General features: G+C 44.3%; 1 protein-coding gene across 9 annotated transcripts in view; it reads left to right on the forward strand.

Moving 5' to 3' along the window:
• Positions 1 to 271: 271 nt before the first annotated feature.
• The window catches only part of MAGI1 (membrane associated guanylate kinase, WW and PDZ domain containing 1), a 685,858-nt gene continuing 668,194 nt past the window's right edge, over positions 272 to 17,935 (forward strand). For 6 of the 9 annotated variants that reach the window (XM_031935182.1, XM_031935183.1, XM_023200351.2 and 3 more), the window contains exon 1: positions 272 to 1,201. In XM_031935182.1, the coding sequence (XP_031791042.1) occupies positions 889 to 1,201 (313 nt within the window). In that variant the 5' untranslated portion in view covers positions 272 to 888. The remainder of the gene's footprint in view (positions 1,202 to 17,935) is intronic. The other 3 variants (XM_023200345.1, XM_031935184.1, XM_023200363.1) reach the window with 1 other exon arrangement.

The following is a 17,935-nucleotide window of genomic DNA, read 5'->3' on the forward strand; positions in this document are numbered from 1 at the left end:
AATGTTTTTCAAATGCCAAAGCCATATTGCCCGGGTTTCAAAAGTTGCAAACAGTTGGAGTAAAACACGTGCGCGGCCCCCCAGTCCCAAAGGAATCCGCGGAGTCCAGGGCACTGAAAGAAGAGGAGGGAGGAGAGGGGTTCAGGAAGGTTTGGGGGGAGTTGGCGGCTCCCGGCAGGTCGGTTTTAGGACCCATCGGGAAGCACGTTGGACTCTCTCCCTTTGGGGAGGAGAGGAGGGGTGGGCCGGCCGGCTGGCGGCCGCGGGGCGCATGCGCGCGCGTCTCCGGTCGCCGGCCGCTGCGCTCCGCGGCGCGGAATAGAATGAACTGTAACAAAACAAGCCGAGCCTTTGTATCTGCTTAAAGGGGCCGCGGGCACTTACCTCTCGTCCCGCTCCCCCCCAGCCCCGCCACCGCGTCTTCAGGGCTCCCGGCAACTGGCTGGAAGGGCTTCCTTCGCCTTCAGGAACAGCCCGCCCGCGAGGAGAGGCGAGCTGGGCGGGAGGCAAAGAGGAGGCACCGCATTTGTAAAAGGCAAGAGAGAAAGGAAGGAAGGAAAAAAAATAACCCGAGCGGCGCAGAGTGGACTCTGGTCCGGGAGAGCACGGGCGGGCGCTGGAACGTGGACCCAGAGGCACCGGAATGCAAACAAAGCTCGCGGGCGCCTGTGCGGGGCTCGCGGGGAAGCCCAGAAAGTTTGTTTTATGATGGCTTGAGTGCGCGAGCGTGTGCAGGGGAGCGAGGCTGCCAAGTTTCTCTCTCCTGTTTTGTTATTTGGGGAGAGATGTTTCTCCCATGAACCAGCGGAGGCTTGGGGGCTCGTGCTGTGGGGGGCACCTGTCTCTCGTTTTATTTTATTTTTTTTTGGAGGAGGGGTGTAACTCATCATGTCCAAAGTGATCCAGAAGAAGAACCACTGGACTAGCAGGGTTCACGAATGCACCGTGAAGCGGGGACCCCAGGGCGAGCTGGGGGTGACGGTGCTGGGAGGCGCGGAGCACGGGGAGTTTCCGTACGTCGGAGCTGTGGCGGCGGCCGAGGCAGCGGGGCTTCCCCGCGGTGGCGAGGGCCCGAGGCTGGGCGAAGGGGAGCTGCTTCTGGAGGTGCAGGGGGTCCGGGTGTCCGGCTTGCCCCGCTATGACGTGCTGGGGGTCATCGACAGCTGCAAGGAGGCCGTCACCTTCAAAGCCGTCAGACAAGGTAAGGCGGGGCGCGCCTTTGGGGGGCGCCCCGAGAAAAGGAGGGCGGTCTGTGGGCTGCCCCTCATTCTCGATTTCCCGCTTCCCTCCTCGGAGCACAGTGGAGAGAAGTTGAGGCCGTGCGCCTTGTGGTGGCGGTGAAATACACAAAGTTGTTGCGAGGTTGTGGGGTTGTCTGCCCACCTGCGTTTTGAAGAGGGGGCTGGGTTTGCCCAAGGTAGCTAGGGGACGTTTCCCAGGCCTGGCTGGCCAACCTGTTATCTCCGCCACCAAGTGCAGTGCAGTCTCGCCTGCACCCGAGGGAGAGTTGGGGAACTGAGTCAGGGACATGGTGGACGCTGTCCTGGCTCCTTGGGGGAGGGATGCAGCTGGCGTTCTTTCGCCACGACTCAAAGTATACAGAAAGAGAGGGTCTGTAGTTTATTGGACCTCCCCCATCAGAAAATCTGCTTCACCTCGCGTCCCCTCCAGGTGAGCTAGGACACGACTGCCTGGCTGTTTCTGAGCCCGCCGCCAAAAGAGCCTGCATTCACCCCTCAGCGAGATGACGCATGTGTCTCCACCGCGTGGCCCAGCCATAGACTTGGGAGGGGGAGAGGGGGAGGGGGTGTTTGCTTTTAGCTCGAATCGGGTCCCAGTTTACCCTGCCACCACCACCATCATCGTCATTATTGATGATGAAAATGAAGGTAGTATTCATTGTTGGCTTCCTCCATGCCGGGCTCTGTGTAAAATACTTTACTTGCGCTATCTCACTCCGATACACAACAGTTCTATGAACGAGTTCTTCTTATATACCCCATATTAGAGATAAGGAAACTGGGATTGACATTGGTTAAGTGACTTGCGCAAGGTCACACAGTTGCCAAAACCGAGGGTTTGAGCTCTTGCTGCAGAGCCTTAAGTACGGAGGAGGAAGGAGTGGGGGGATGACCCTACAGGATTGGAGGGGCTGATTCCTGAGGAGGGAGTGGAAGCAAATTCCTCTCTCAAAAATCTGTAGAGGCCTTTTAAAAGATGCATTTGGTGGCTGCTGGTGATGTAGGTCCCTTACATCTCACTTTGGTACCGACAAGTGACTGTCCCCATGTCAACCCAATGGAGAACAACTGAGGTCCTTAAAGGGCTCCCTTGTGCAGTCAGGTGCCATGACGCAGGTTCTCCCTAGTGAAAGCACCAAAGGAGGTAGTGAAGTTGAACGTGGTGAAAAGTTCCCATGTGTTTCCATAAGGACAGGCAGCAGCTGGAGGACTGTGTCAAAGGAAGGGCTGGGCTGAGCTGGTCCTCTCTTGGAAACAGGCGTGTACCAGATGAAATGGAGGAGGGGTCGGGGGACTAGCCTGGCCTTTTAGCAGCTTTGGGAGCTGAGGAGCTGACACTTAGCTATGGAAAGCTCCTTGCATTTATGACTTTATTCTCTACCTGGATACCTCCTCCAAGAAGCCTTCCAGAATCCTGCTAGGATGAACAAATTCTTCCTCCTTTTGGTTCCTTTAATGTCTATCTTGTGGTTTTTTACTTACTGTGAACTCACAGTTAGGTCCTCATTTCCATACAAGGTAGTAAGCTCATTAAAGGGAGAGATTGTGCCTCATTCCTGGCATATCTCTCCAGGTTTTGCTTGAGGTTCAAAACCTTTCCTGGCCTGACAATGTGTCTTCCTCACACTGGCTTTCCTGTGGATATTGCATAACCTAACACATGGAAAGTGCACCCAACAGTGCCTGTACATAGTAAGTGCTCCATAAAGATTAGCTATTTATGCTTGAATTGATTTTGAGCAGCTATTTATTTCTGAAACTAGTTTTTAGTGTCAGGAACCTGGATAATTATGACTTGACAGAGCTGTAGAGAAAATACTGTGTGAAGGCATATGATGGGAGCAGCTGCAGGTCTCAGTTGAGGATCATTTTGGAGAAAGGGTGGAGGAAGGACAGGCAAGGGTACCTGCCCAACTACTGGGATGTCTCAGAGTGTCTAACGGGTCCTGAATAGGGGCTGGTTTGCAATGTTTGCAGTGTGCAAGATGCTGCCTGGGCTTGTGTCTCTTCCTTCCACTACTTGCCAGATATCTGGGAGGTGATGTCCCAGGGCTCTCATCATGGAGTTTAAGAAGGCTTGGTGAGATAATCAAGTGGGTTTGGAATCAGACACCTCTGAGTTCAAAGGAAACTGTAGTGTCTTGAAGTGTTAGCTCTCTTCACCCTGTGTGCACGAATTGTTCACGGCAGGGGTGAGTGTGTGTGTATGTTTGTGTGTGTGTGTGTGTATGTATGTATGTATGTGAATCTACTTGTAATGGGATAGAAATATACTGACTGGGAAACCTGAATGGCCTGGAATTCATTACAATCTGAAAGTGACTATTTCATGTAATAATTACACAGGCACAGTTGGATCTTCTGACGTCTTCATTACCAGTAAAGATGGCCCTAGAAACCATTTCACCAGTTTTCTGCTGCCTCTTCCATGTTGAGAATATGATTTAGACTGTATGATAGAATTGCTCTTAATGTGTCTTCATTACTGTGGCTTTTAAAATCATATCACGTAGGCTCATATTTGGTATATGGTAAAGAAAAATACTACTTTTGTGTTGTTTGCATCCCAAGTTAGCCACTCCCAGGGACACAGGTCACTCTGGATACTGTCTACATGGTGGGAGAAAATTCTGCTGTTTCTACTTCATGGCAGTTCTCTGGAAAGGTACATGGACCAAAACTGTCTGCAGCAGGACTGGATTGTGCAGGAATCAAACTCAGTGGTTCTGCCAGGTTGGAGTTGGTTCATTTTAAATGGAGAAGACAGTCCTTTGTCATAAAATGCCTTTACAAAGTTATATATAATTATGTGTATTCAGGTATCATTTACCTATAGTAAAATGCTTATCTTAGATATATAATTTGATGAGTTTTAAGAAATGTATGCCCTCAGGTTAATCACTCAAATCAAGATAGAGAACATTTTCATTACCCCAGAAATTTTTCTCCTGTTCCTGTCCATTTAATTTCCCCCTCCTCCTGCACCATAGATTTACCATAGAATAGTTTTGTCTTAAACTTCATAAAAATGAACTAATGCAGTATATACTCTTTTGTGTTTGGCTTTTGTTATTCAACAAAATATTTTGGAGGTTTCATGTTGTTGCATGTATAGTTCATTTGGTTCTTTTTTTTATTGTTTAGTAATATTCCATTGTATACACATACCACTTTGTCCTTTTGCTTGTTTATGGACATTTGGAGTATTTACCATTTTTTACTATTATGAATAAAGCTGTTATTAATGTTTTAGTTGCTCTACATCTTTGCCAATCTTTGATTTTGTTTGTCTTTTGAATTTTAGTGGTTCTAGTGTATGCTTGGGAAAAGTGATACAGGATATAGGATGTCACTAGTATTTATTAAGATCTTGCCTTAGAATATAACAGGCGCTTGGCTAAGCTGATGCTTTGTGGGCATTCTCTTTTTCAATCCTTACAACTGGACTCAGATGTTAGAAGCTGAGGTTCAGAGAATTTGGATAACTTTTCCAGGGGTAGTGGCAGAAGTAGAGCTGCATTTCAGCTGTGTCTGATTCCAAAGCCTGTGCTCCCAATTCCTGGGACAGTAGGTCTCCAAGTGAGGTCCTCAGACCAGTGGCATTAGTATTACCTGGGAACTGGGTAAAAATCCAGATTCCTGGGCCTCACCTTAGTTCTACCAATTCAGAACCTTTGTGGGGGATGGGGTTGGGGTTGGGTGGGATAACATCCATGGGGTGTTTTAATAAGCCCTCAAGGGATTCTGATGCTCACTCAGTTTTAAGAACTACTGTTCTAGGGTATAGACCAAAATTGAGAAGATGACATCGGATGACGCACGTGACCTGGGTTCTAGAATAAGCTCTGCCAGTCACATTCTTAGAGCCTAAATTTCTCTATGCCAAAAATAAGTGGGTGCGCCTCTTCAGGTTATTTGTGCTCATGAAATCCTGTGTTTCCATGAATCACCCAGACTCTAAAGGTTTAAAATGGTATGATTGTAGCTTCCCAAAGTGGTGTATTACCGGTCATGCTTACATATTTTTCCAGGTGAATTTTGTGGGTTTTCAAATTACCCAGGAACTATAACTATCCCTCTACTTTTTTTGTGTGTGTGGCAGTATGGAGATAATAAAAGGGATACAATTTAAAAGCCAAATCAAACCACCACCAGACCCTTCTCCTCACTGTATTGAGGGAAATTGTGATCACATATTGTTGAATATAGTTCTTTGTGTGGTTTTTTGTTTTGGTGTTGTTTTGATTCATTGGAATTTATGACAATAACTCTCATTTTAAAACACAGGGCCTTGTCTCTCAGAGTTGTTTGGTTTCTCATGAGTCTCTGGGCTTTTTTCTTTCTCCTCAGTGACCTCCTTCTGGTGTGCTGCTAAATGCTTAACCACCAGTTCTGGTAGTGGGTAGACCCTGATTTATAGCATAGCTGGAGTTGGGAAGAGATGCATATACTTGCCATTCCCAAGCCAATGTGAGCGGGCCCCTGCACACCACTGACCACATATAAGGTAGTGCCCTTGCGGTGGCTCACCTGTAATTCCAGCACCTTGGGAGGCCAAGGTGGGTGGATCACTTGAGCTCAGGAGTTTAAGACCAACCTGGGCAACATGGCGAAGTCTCTACCAAAAAATACATAAACTAGCTGGACGTGTTGGCGAACTTCTGTAGTCCCAATTACTCGGGAGGTAGAGTGGGAGAATCGCTTGAGATCTGGAGGCAGAGGTTGCAGTGAGCCAAGATCATACCACTGCACTCCAGCCTGGGTGACAGAGTGAGACCTCCATCTCACACACACATACAAAAGATAGCTCCCCGAGTAAAGTGCCATTCCCTCACCCTGTTTGGTACCTTCATAACCTCGACACCATCTCATATTATCTTCTTTTTTTTTTTTTTTGAGATGGAGTTTCCCTCTGTCGCCCAGGGTGGGGTGCAGTGATGCGATCTCGGTTAACTGCAACCTTCACCTCCCTGGTTCAAGCAATTCTGGTGCCTCAGCCTCCGGAGTAGCTGGGATTATAGGCACATACCACCATGCCTGGCTAATTTTTAGTATTTTAGTGCAGACGGGGTTTGGCCATGTTGCCCAGGCTGGTCTCTTGAGCTCAGGCAATCCGCCAACCTTGGCCTCCCAAAGTGTTAGGATTATAGGTGTGAGCCACCGCACTGGGCCCTGTTTCTTCTTTATTGTCTGTTTCTCCTCCCATGAGAATAGAAGTTCCATGAAAACAAGAAGCTTATCTCTCTTGTTCACCACTGTATTTCTCAGTGCCTAAAAAAAGACCCAGCAAATAATAGGTGCTCACTAAAATTGGTTGGATGCGTGAATGATTATTCCATTGTTTTAGAAGGTAAGTGCAATTAGGCCACTTGCAACATCTTTCCTCCCTTTCTCTCAATTTGTCTTTTACTTCTTGTTTAGGATCCAGCGGTCTTCACTTTCTCATCACCAGATCTTCCAGTTAGCTGGCTTTCTGTGTCTGATAATTTATACTGGGCTATAAATGACTGACAAGGATTAATGAATCCTATTCAAGTCTTTCTGCCTGTTGAATCTAACTGAAGTTTAACAAGTGAGCCTCTAAACGTGAAATTTCAGATGTTCAGCAGGCAGGATGATGAGGACTTTTTGTGTTGTTGATGTGGGACCTGTGTCATCATCCCTAAAAATGACTCTTTCCCGCCGTTTTCTTGCAGCGTTGTCCCTGTGTACTATTCTTTTTTTTTTTGTCTAATAGCAAATCAGATCTTTGCTGCAGAACACAATCCAATTTTAGCCCTCTCACTCTTAAATTGTACTTTGTGTTTATGTCTTTTTTTTTAACTTAAACTTTCAAAAATCAATCTGTTTTTGTTCTTGGTGCCAAAAGAGCACTCTTGGAGGGATATTTTTAGGTTACACTGTGGAGCACTGCACAGCTTTTACAAAAAATGAAGCAAGGACAGACAACCCAACTTGTCCATTGTTTCCAGTGGGCACCCCTTGCCATTGGCTGTGTTATTTAAAAATAGATTAACTTGACCTTCTGTGGCGATGGCATACAGTTGGCTCGCCGTGTTTCTTGGCATTCGTTACCCAGCTGGTTTTAGATGGCAGAACTGATGATATCCACCAAGGAGTATTAAGTGGTTTATAAGAGAAAACATTCTGACATCTCCTTACCACAAGGGTTTACGGGAAGGATGTTGCTTTGTAAACGAGGGTTATTTAATGCAAAACACCACTCTCAGTGTTAGTGGCCCTTTCCTTGAGTTTGTATATACATGTAACAGGATATACTGATTTTGTGTACACTGAGAATAAAGGCTGTCAAATTCATTAAGGGCTGACATTCACATCCTAAAAAAGTAGGTTACTGCATGCCTGCCTGTGTTTTTGCAGCTCATATGTGAGATCTGTAACCTTGAAAAATCCCTAGTACACACTGGTACATTGCTAGACTGCACCCCTGTGGAGGTCGGCATCGATATAGTATTTCTTATGAACTCATTTTGTTGCTTCCACGGATGTCAAGGATTGGCCTATCATATTGACTCTGCTTTCTAGTAAAGTGTCCTGTGGAGAGTCTAATGTGTTCTGGATGTCAACTTTTCTGAAGGCATGTAGCAAAATTAGAAAATGTAATTTGGACAGTGTCTTTTATGATTAAATGGTAATCTTCTCTTTTTATGGCTTAATAATTACATAATGGAATAATCCATTATTTATCCTTTCTGTAGTCTCTGTATCCGAGTGAAAGCCAAAGTCCTTATAGTGACTTCCAAGGCCGTCCGTGACCTGCCCTATGGATTTTACTTCTCTCTGTCTGTCCTGCCTGCTAGTGCCCACCTAATCATCTTACAGGCTTGCTATCTCTTGAGCTTCAAGTCTCTCTCAAATGTCACCTGCCCAGTGAGGCCTCTTGTGAGCACATTATTGAAAACCATAACTCCACTGCCACGTGTCATTCCCTGTTCCCCTTCTTTCAGCTTTATTTTACTCCATAGTATGTAGATCACTTAACCATAAGTAAATTTCTTATTTTACCTTCTTCTCTAGAATGTAAGCTGTGAGACGGCAGGAATGTTGTCTTGTTCTCCCACGGTAGCCCTAGAAGCAAAAACAGCGCATGGTGCCTAGTACTTGCTTGGGTATTTGTTAAATGTTTATGGTCAAATTTAGAGCTAGAATAAATCTCTCCTGAGGTCTGTTACCTCTGAAAATGTAAATATATAGAAGTGTCTGAAAATTTAGGTGATTCATGATGGATCACATTAAAGTTGGTAAGAATTTGACATTTACAGTCAATGGCTGGGGCTAAAATAGAGCTTAGCTGATTGATCCAGGAATATTCTTAAAGACGGTGAACATTGCTGGCCTGCTTCAGTTGGTCTTAATATTATGGGTTTATAAGCAAGAACATGTGGGTCCTTGGTCTCTTGTCAAGAAGGGGAGGGAATAGTCCAATTTTAGGTTTCCCTGCGTGGAAGAGGTCCTTGACTTTAAAATTAGTTGAGTGCCCTGATTTTCAGAGGTTACTTTGATTTGGGAAATGACGGTAACAAGGGTTACCAGGTGGTTGATGCAAACAGGAGACCTGAGGCTACTAGAGTCACCATGATGATCTTGTCGAGTTGGGGACAGGTCTGCGCACAGCATCCCTTACTTAGCCAAGTCATTGTCCCCAGTCCACTTGCAGTCCTGTGTGCCCCCCCACCAACATGAATCCCTAGCAGCTGACTCTAGATCAGGATTTGAATGCACAGGGCTTATCTGGGAGGTGCTCCCAGGAAGCTCCAGTAGGGGAAGGAAGAAGTGAGACCAGTGAGTCAAGGAGGCCAATGGAGGTGCTTTAAAGAGCAGGTCAGCACTGTGTGTCTAAGGCAGCCCCATGCTGAGTATGTCAGGGAACTTTGCAGACTCTCTCACCTCTAAACAGACTGAGAGGTTCTTCTGGCTGTGTGTATAGACTTTTTCTGTTACCATCTCCAGTGTCATGAGAATGAGTTACATAAGAGAAGTACATTCTCATGGCTTAAGGTATCAACCCCATTACTGCGGACAGAGGCATTTGTGTGTCCCTTTAATGGGCCACAGTTATGCTTCTTACAATAAGGCTAATGTTTTAGTCCATTATGAGACAAGACCCAAGGCTCTCTTTATGGACAGGGACACGATGGTGCAATTAAAAGGCGATCATGCCCTGATTGTAAGCCATGTTTCAAAATTACTGCTATATATAGTGTCAACAGGACTGTAGTACCGCTCATAAAATGATCCACAAATAGCAATTTACTGATGTGTCATGGAGTCAGATTTTGGACACAAGATTGGCTTGGGTGAAGAGGCAGACTTTACACTTTACTAGCTGGGTGTTCTGGGGCAAGATACTGAACCTCTTTGAGCCAGGTTTCCCCCTCTGAGAATGGGGATAATAATGATACCTACTTTCTAGGGTTGATGGAAAAGTAGAAAGTAAACCATATGACACAGGGCTTGGCACATAGTGCTCAATAAATGTTGGCTTCTGTAATTGTTTGAATGTTCCCCATTTGAAAGCTCTTAGGAGAGAAGAAAGACTCTCTTGAGAGATGGAGATAGCAGTGCACAGTTCTCTGGAGAGCTTTTCAAGTCTAGAAAAAAAAACAACACTCTTTTTTTCTGCTTGATTCAGATGCTGTCTTTTTGAAAGGCTGAGACTGGATTAGTTCAGACAAGTAGGAAGGAAGCCTCTGGACCTCACGGAGGTTTGAGCTGCCTGAGCTTCTCCCACATTGTCCCTGTTGATGAATTGCTTTTAATGATTGTCCACAGGTTGCTGGTTGTGGTAGTGTGGAGGGAGGGCGAGTTCTTGGGTGTTCCAGGCAGGCTTTTTCCATCATCGATGATTCTTGAGAATGGGACTCTGTGGTCCTCTCATCTTCCGGGTACGATGTCTGGGCTCCTACATCAGGAATGGCTGGGCAAGCAGTGGAGCTTAGTGGTCATAAGGGTTTGGAGTCAGACCTCCCGGGTTCAAATCCAGGCCCTCCCACTTCCCTGCTGAGAGACCAGGGACAGGTTAGCCTCCCAGAACATCAGTTCTCCCAGTTGAAAATGAGACTGTTATCTGTGTCATAAGGTGGTTGTAAGGATTAAATGAGATAATGTATTTAAAACTTGTAGTATCCTGCGTGGCTCTTAAGTGGTGCTCATTGAAATGCCTACCTACTAGCAGCTGTGATCTTTTCTTTTCTTAATCTCAGCTCACTGCAATACCCGCCTCCTGGGCTCAAGTGATCCTCCTACCTCAGCCTCCTGAGTGGCTGGGACTACAGGCGTGCACCTACCACACCTGGCTATTTGTTTGTTTGTTTGTATAGATGGGGTTTCACTACATTGCTCAGGCTGGTCTCAAGCTCCTGGGCTCAAGCGATCTGCCTGCATCGGCCTCCCAAAGTGCTGGGATTACAGGCGTGAGCCATCGTGCCTCACCAGCTGTGATATTTTCAGCTGAGAAATGGAGGTATGTCAGTGAGTGCCTCTGAATCAGTGATTCTCAGCTGGGGGCAAGTTTGCGCCCCAGGGGACCTTTGGCAACATCTGGAGCTATTTTTGGTTGTCACAATTAAGGAGAGGCTTGGTTCTGGCATCTAGAGAGGGACGCTCTCTAGGGACGCTGCTGAACACCCCACAGTGTACACAACAGCCCCACAAGGGAGAATTTTCCAACTCAAAATGTCAGTAAGGCTGAGGTTGAGAAAGCCCCTCTACAGGCATGACTCCATGCTTGATTCTGGGAATCTGAGTTAGGAGGGATACGCTAGTAATTGTAACTATTATTTATTGTTCCTCTGATCTATCACTTAAACCCAGCTTAAGGGTTTGCCTGGGTAGATGAGCTTATTCTCATTTCATCTGTAAGAAAATTAGCTTGAGAGGTCAGGTTCTCCTGGGTCCCTGACTGCTGACCTAGGTGAGATTCAAACTCAGGGCAACCTGATTCCAATAATCTTACTCTAGGTTTCCACGTTAGAAATGTCTTGACAGCAGGGGCATGGTGGTTCACGCCTGTAGTCCCAGCTACTAGGGAGGGAGGCTGCGGTGGGAGGATTGCTTAAGCCAAGGAGTTTGAGGCTGCAGTGAGCTATGATGGCACCACTGCACTCCACCCTGGGTGACAGAGAAAGACCCTCTCTTTTTTTAAAAAAAAGAAGATTAAAAAAAAGAAAAGAAAAAAAGAAAGAAATGTGTCTACCCCATAGCCTGGAGCCCCCGTGTCAATGTAGAGACACCGGTCTTAGGCTGGACCTTTTGCTGCCAGAGAGACAGTACAACATGTCTGGTGACCCCACAGAAAATAGTCTTACAAATGAAAAATGGGTTCCCAAAGTGTTTCCTGCCAAAAAACAGCGTGTTGCTCTATATTTCCAAGCAATTCTGCTTAATTGCCGCCATCTCCTGTTCTCTCTTATCAGCCTCACCAACGCTGTCCATTCTTTCCTCCCGTGTGCCCTCTCTCTATCCTCCATGCACTTCGTTATTTCACAGACTCACAATGGTGCCTTGTAACTATAGTTTTGCCCAGCTGTCTCCCATACTAGATTATGTGTTTCTTGAAGGCAACATCCTTGTTTTATGGATCTTTGTAATCTCTGCCCTCCGTGGGTACTCAGGAATATCTGTTGAATTGAATTCTTTTTGAGGGTAATGAGTAGGCAAAATTAAAAAAAAAATTGTCTAAGATCTTGTTGGCTTGAAAATCCGTGTCTTATTTTTAAGGCATATTAAATATACTTAGCCATATGTCTGACTTTTCCGTGATGATTTAAGATGGTTGTCTGCCAGTTGTTGTAGCATTTTGAACTATAGAGAAAAATATTGAATTAATTATGTTGAAGGTCTTAGAGGGCCTTTATTCTGGCCAGATGTGTGCATCTGCTTGCGCCTGTTGCTTATGTAATGTGGCCGTGGAAGGTACCACCCTGGCCTGGTTTAAATAGTATTTTACCACCTGGATTCTTGGCCAAGCGTTCGAATTTACATCTGATAGGGAGAGCATGTTCATTTCCTCCTCCATCTATCAGCCTGTTTAAGTCTGTGTGAGTTGGTTAAGAATTCAAAACTCAAGATCAAGTTGTTAAAAAAAAAAACGTTCTCCGGTATTGCAGCATGTGTTTTTTTGTTTTTTTTTTTTTCTTAAATTTTATTTTATAAAAAGCGTAGGCATCTAGATTTTGGTTTCTAATCTTTTAAAAACTTAAATAGTATTGTGACCTTATATGACTATCAATCAGTATCTAAAATTGGTCTGTGATTCCACAGCTTATGTATTTTCCTGGTGAAATTTAAATTTTATCTCATTTAAACACTGTATATAATACAGAAATATGTTAATATGGCAGAAAAATATGTCTGCATTGCCCATAATCCCACCCCAGAGAAATACATGTGTTAACACTATTTTTATCCAGATGTACACACACACACACACACACACACACACACACACACACACAAACACAAACATATACTTTTGAAGATGGGGGGCTTTTTCTTATGAAAATATGACTGTATAGTACATGCTGTTTGGGTGGGGAGTTTTCTTTGTGCTTAACAGCATATCATGGCTTTTTTTTTTTTTTTTTTTTTTTTTTGGAGACAGAGCCTTATTTCTCTGTCTCTTAGGCTGGAGTGTAGTGGCATGGTCTTGGCTCACCTCTGTCTCCTGATCTCAAGCGATCTTCCCGTCCTAGCCTACTGACTAGCTGGGATCACAGGTCGGTGCCACCGTGCCCAGATAATTAATTTTTGTATTTTTTTTTTTTTTGGGTAGAGGCAGGGTTTCACTCTCTTGCCCAGGCTGGCCTCAGAATCCTGGGCTCAAGCAATCCACCCACCTTGACTTCCCGAAGTGCTGAGATTACAGGCGTGGGCCACCATGCCTGGCCAATCATGGACTTTAAAAAAATACTACATGTAGATCAAGTTGACTATTTCAGTGACTGCAGCATTTATTTTTGGTTACTTTATAATATAATAAGCCATACTTTGAGGATGAACATTTAGAGTGTTTTCAGTTCTCTTTAACATATTGATGACTATCCTCATACATACATTATAGGGAACATCTTCAGATATTTTCTTTGGATAGTTATCTAGAGATAAAACTGTTGGCTCACATGAATTATTTCTTTTTTTTTTTGAGACGGAGTCTTGCTCTGTCGCCCCGGCTGGAGTGCAGTGGCCGGATCTCAGCTCACTGCAAGCTCCGCCTCCCGGGTTCACGCCATTCCCCTGCCTCAGTCTCCCGAGTAGCTGGGACTATAGGCGCCCGCCACCTCGCCCGGCTAGTTTTTTTTTTTTTGTATTATTAGTAGAGACAGGGTTTCACCGTGTTAGCCAGGATAGTCTCGATCTTCTGACCTCGTGATCCGCCCGTCTCGGCCTCCCAAAGTGCTGGGATTACAGGCTTGAGCCACCGCGCCCAGCCAAATTATTTCTTTTTAAGACTTTTGGTATCCATCATCATTTTACGGCCCCCCTCTGCCCCCTGAGAATATATTAACTTATATCCCTGCTGGCTATATATTGAGAGTCCTGTAGTTTTTCACTTTTCTCGCTTGTAAAGATAATACCTTCTACTGGAATTGTTTATTTATGGTGGTCATCGCAAGTCAGATACTGAGTAGTAAGTTTTTTTTTTTGTTTGTTTGAGATGGAGTCTCACTCTTGTTGCCCAGGCTGGAGTGCAGTGGTACGATCTCAGCTCACTGCAACCTCCACCTCCTGGCTTCAGCCTCCTGAGTAGCTGGGATTACAGGCATGTGCCACCACACCCAGCTAATTTTGTATTTTTAGTAGAGACGGGGTTTCACCATGTTGGCCAGGCTGGTCTGGATCTCCCAACCTCAGGTGATCCGCCTGCCTTGGCCTCCCAAAGTGCTGGGATTACAGATGTGTAATCCCAGTATCCAGCTGGATACTGAGTAGTATTTTAAAGGACCATTAGGGAGTGGTGGGGACTGGGATTACCTGGAAGGGCTTATCTTGTTCAATGGGAAAAGCTGCTGTTCTGCTTTGGCCTGTTGCCGCCATGTAGGAACACTGGCCCAGTGTTTGTAGTCTAGATTTTTCAGGTTTTCAAGAGAACCCAGAAGTCTGTTTTTTGTTTTTGTTTTTGTTTTTTTTTAAAATGAACTTTGTTAGTTTTAAAGTGCTGGTTCAAAGTTTTCTTTTTTTTAAAAAAAGGGTGAACCAAACAAAACACATCTGGGAGCCATATTTGGTCCTCAGATGACAAGCTTGCAATGCCTTGTTTATATATTTGTCTCTCACTTGGTTTCTCTCATACTTCATCTCTTCAAAAGCAGTAGTTGCATTACTCTTCTCTATGTTCTGAGGGCCCAGGATACTGACCAACTCACAAAAAGGGTCAAAAAATGTGTGTTGAAATGAATAGTACATTCTGGAAGTGGTCTGTTTTGGCACTATAGTCCATGTAGGTTTATTTGAGGCCCAGCTGGTGACAGCTTTCCAATTCAAGTTATGAAGAGCTGGGGAGAGAGTATATTTTGACAGCTGATCATAATTCTTGGAATATTTTGTCCCAGAGCCCTGGTCTGCCGTGTCTTAGAACTGGGTGCAGTCACATCTTGAAATTGATGTTCACATGAATTTGAGTTCTTAAACAGGAATAGAATCTATTCTCTGCCCTGAAGTGATTTTATTGTGAAATGTGTAGCCTTACCAACAAGAATGAATGAAGTTTACGTATACCGTCTAGGGAGATTTTAAATTTGGCAGGAAAGTTCCTAATCATACAACTTGTTTGGACTTTCTATATAGATGCATTGGGACCCTAACCTTTACCCCAGGAGTAGACACTGTTAGAACATGATTAACCTCTAAGACGGGTAGGCATCTGTTTTTCAGTGCCAGCATTACTTGGTAGAATTTGTTTTTTTTGTTTTTTTTTTTGCAAACCAGTGCAGCCCTTCTTGCTTTCCTGCTTGCATAATAGATTGTTCTGCATTGCATAATTCATGTCGGGCACCAGGTTTGCTGCACTAGGATAAGGAAAGGTATTCAGGTAATTCAGATGAGAAATTTAGTCAGTGCATTTTTTTTTTCTATCAAGGAGCCAAGAAAGGTCCTCTATTAAATTAAAACTATAAAATTGTCAGCAAAAGTCCAATGCAAGGTTAAAATCTTACTTCGTTTGGATTTGTATTGTGTGTCTTTTCTCTCCTTCTCTAGTCCCCTTTCCCCCTCCATTTCCATATCAGAATGGAACATTCCAATAGACTATCTAGGAATTCAAATTTTACACAGGATATTCTATATGTAATACAGAACTTCTGACGTGAGATGCAACTTAGGAGAGTTTTCAAGTTTAGACTACTGTATGCCCCGATCCACTTCCTTCATTGTGGTCACTGCTTTTGGAGCACCCAGAAGCCCCCTCGCTTGGCGTGAAGTTTGACTTCTGTCTGCTACTATAAAATGCTCAAGGATAATGTGGCACAAAAAGCTTATATTCCATGGTGTTTCAGGCTGGGTGATCCCAGGTTCAATTTCTGTGCTTTGGTCTTTGTTAAAAAGTCTAGCCGTGTCACAGTGCACATGCACAGTTAAGTATTTCCACAGTGTTTATGAAACCTGTTTTATTTCAGTTAAGATTGGCAGAGCCCTCTAGCTGACCCTAACTGAACTCTAGATGCATATGTGATAAATGCGTATTGCTATATGCCACTGAGGTTTCATGATGGTTTATTATGTGGCATTATAATGGCAATAGGTAACAGAGACAATGAGATTCCATGTTCAAATGGCTGACACGTGTCCAAAAGCTATGGGTTAATTTGGGACTTTGAATCTTGAGTTTAGGCAAAGATGGAAAAAAACCCCCAGTAATTGTTCATTCCAGTGTAAGGACAGCAGATGAGACTGTTGTTTCGGATACCTACATCCAAGGAAATGCCCTGGCTTCTGCCTATGTGAATCTACGAGCCACATTTATTAATCCCATACATTTATTTTTCTTTTAAAATTAAAAATTGAAAACTTTTGAAGACACAAAGTGTTACCTCAATATTGATGTATTATACACATACCATTATTTATAAGGGAAAAATTGGGAAAATAGGATGCCCAGCAAAGGAAAAATTCATGTAGCTGTTGCCTATTTATGTCTCTTCAACTCCGTGGGAAAATACTGCCATACGGAAGAAAGGCCCTGGCTTTCTTAAGCAATGTGAATTTGTTTCTGTGACATTTTAGCTAAAAATGTAAGCTCAAGATATTCTGTGTGAAATAAATTATCCCAAAGAAAGATAATTGTGAGAAGAAGCCATTAATGGGAATAAGATAGCTGGTTGTAATGATTGGAGGCTTTTTTTGGTGGAAGGAGCTTCTCCATGGGGTTTAATAAAACATGGTGAGTCACCCTGTTGCCTGAATTCCAGAGGGGAAAGAGACATTCGGGAAAAGGCTGCATGGGAAATTTGCGGTCCTGTGCACCTGTTACCAGGCACTTACATTCACCTGATGGCTGCTAACAGATTGCAGGCACAGCTTCTTGAAGAAAATCATCAACTTTGAACACAGTACCCCACACATTGGATTTGAGTGAACGGAAAGTATATCAGAATTACTTGGGAGAATTTTCAAGTTATGGTCACCGGGGCATGGCTTTATTAGTGATTCTGACTCATGTCTCCCTGCTCAGCACAGTCCTGATACTCCAACTCCAAAGAGTAGTCCACAGAACAGCCACTTACATAGAATCAGGCAGGGATGTTTGTTAAACATGGGGATTACTGAACCCCAGCCCAGACCTATGGGATTAGAATCCTGGGGGTGTGGGCTCTGAGAATCCACAGTGTTCAAAGGTGCTCTGGCTGAATGTGGCAAGTCCTCCATCTGATGCTCCAGGCTCTAAAATATTGGCCATTTCAATTCCAGTTATCTAATAAGTGATGGTAGCAGACCCCACTGTACACTCGCATGAACTGATTGTGGGAGGCGGTCAAGAATAGAATGACAAATTGAGTTATTTGAGCTGCAAGTTATTCAAGGAGGCAAATGCTAGGTGTGTACATGTGTATTTGTGGAAGGTCTTGTCTTGTTTCAGAGTCTTAGCATCAGTCTTGCAATTTAGAGGGAACTTTTCCTCTGTACCACACTTGCCCTTTTAAGGCAGAAAGGGAACTCCGGTGGAAAGACAGCATTGACCAATAGAACTTTTTGTGATGATGGAATATTCTGTATCTACACTGTGCAATATTTTATTCCCTAGCCACATGTGGCAATTGTGTACCTGTAATGTGACTGAGGAACTGAATTTTACATTGTATTGACACACAATTTAAATTAAAATCTATCTGCTTGTGGCTAGTGTCTACCATATTGAATGGCACAGAAGACAGTGCCACCACAAATAGTGAGGACAGTTACACACCTTTGGTGTCACATCCAGCTGCTCCAAGACAAGGTTGGAGTGACACTTTGGGTTGATTCTTCTTAACTTTGAAAACTTGGGGTAGATCATGTTTTAGTGTCCTTTGGCCTTTTTCTTTTTAATCAGTACATTTACCGATGACATTTTTCTTAAGGAAGCTCAGCATATGGTAGTGTGCTAATTGTCCCAGGTGAAGTAGGTTAGGGGTAATGTTTTCTCCTGTTGACTGCTCTGTCTCCAGCACCTGTAATGAGGGAATATAATGGATGGCTGA

This window comes from Piliocolobus tephrosceles, chromosome 2 (genome assembly GCF_002776525.5).
Source record: "Piliocolobus tephrosceles isolate RC106 chromosome 2, ASM277652v3, whole genome shotgun sequence".
Classification (NCBI taxonomy): domain Eukaryota; kingdom Metazoa; phylum Chordata; class Mammalia; order Primates; family Cercopithecidae; genus Piliocolobus; species Piliocolobus tephrosceles.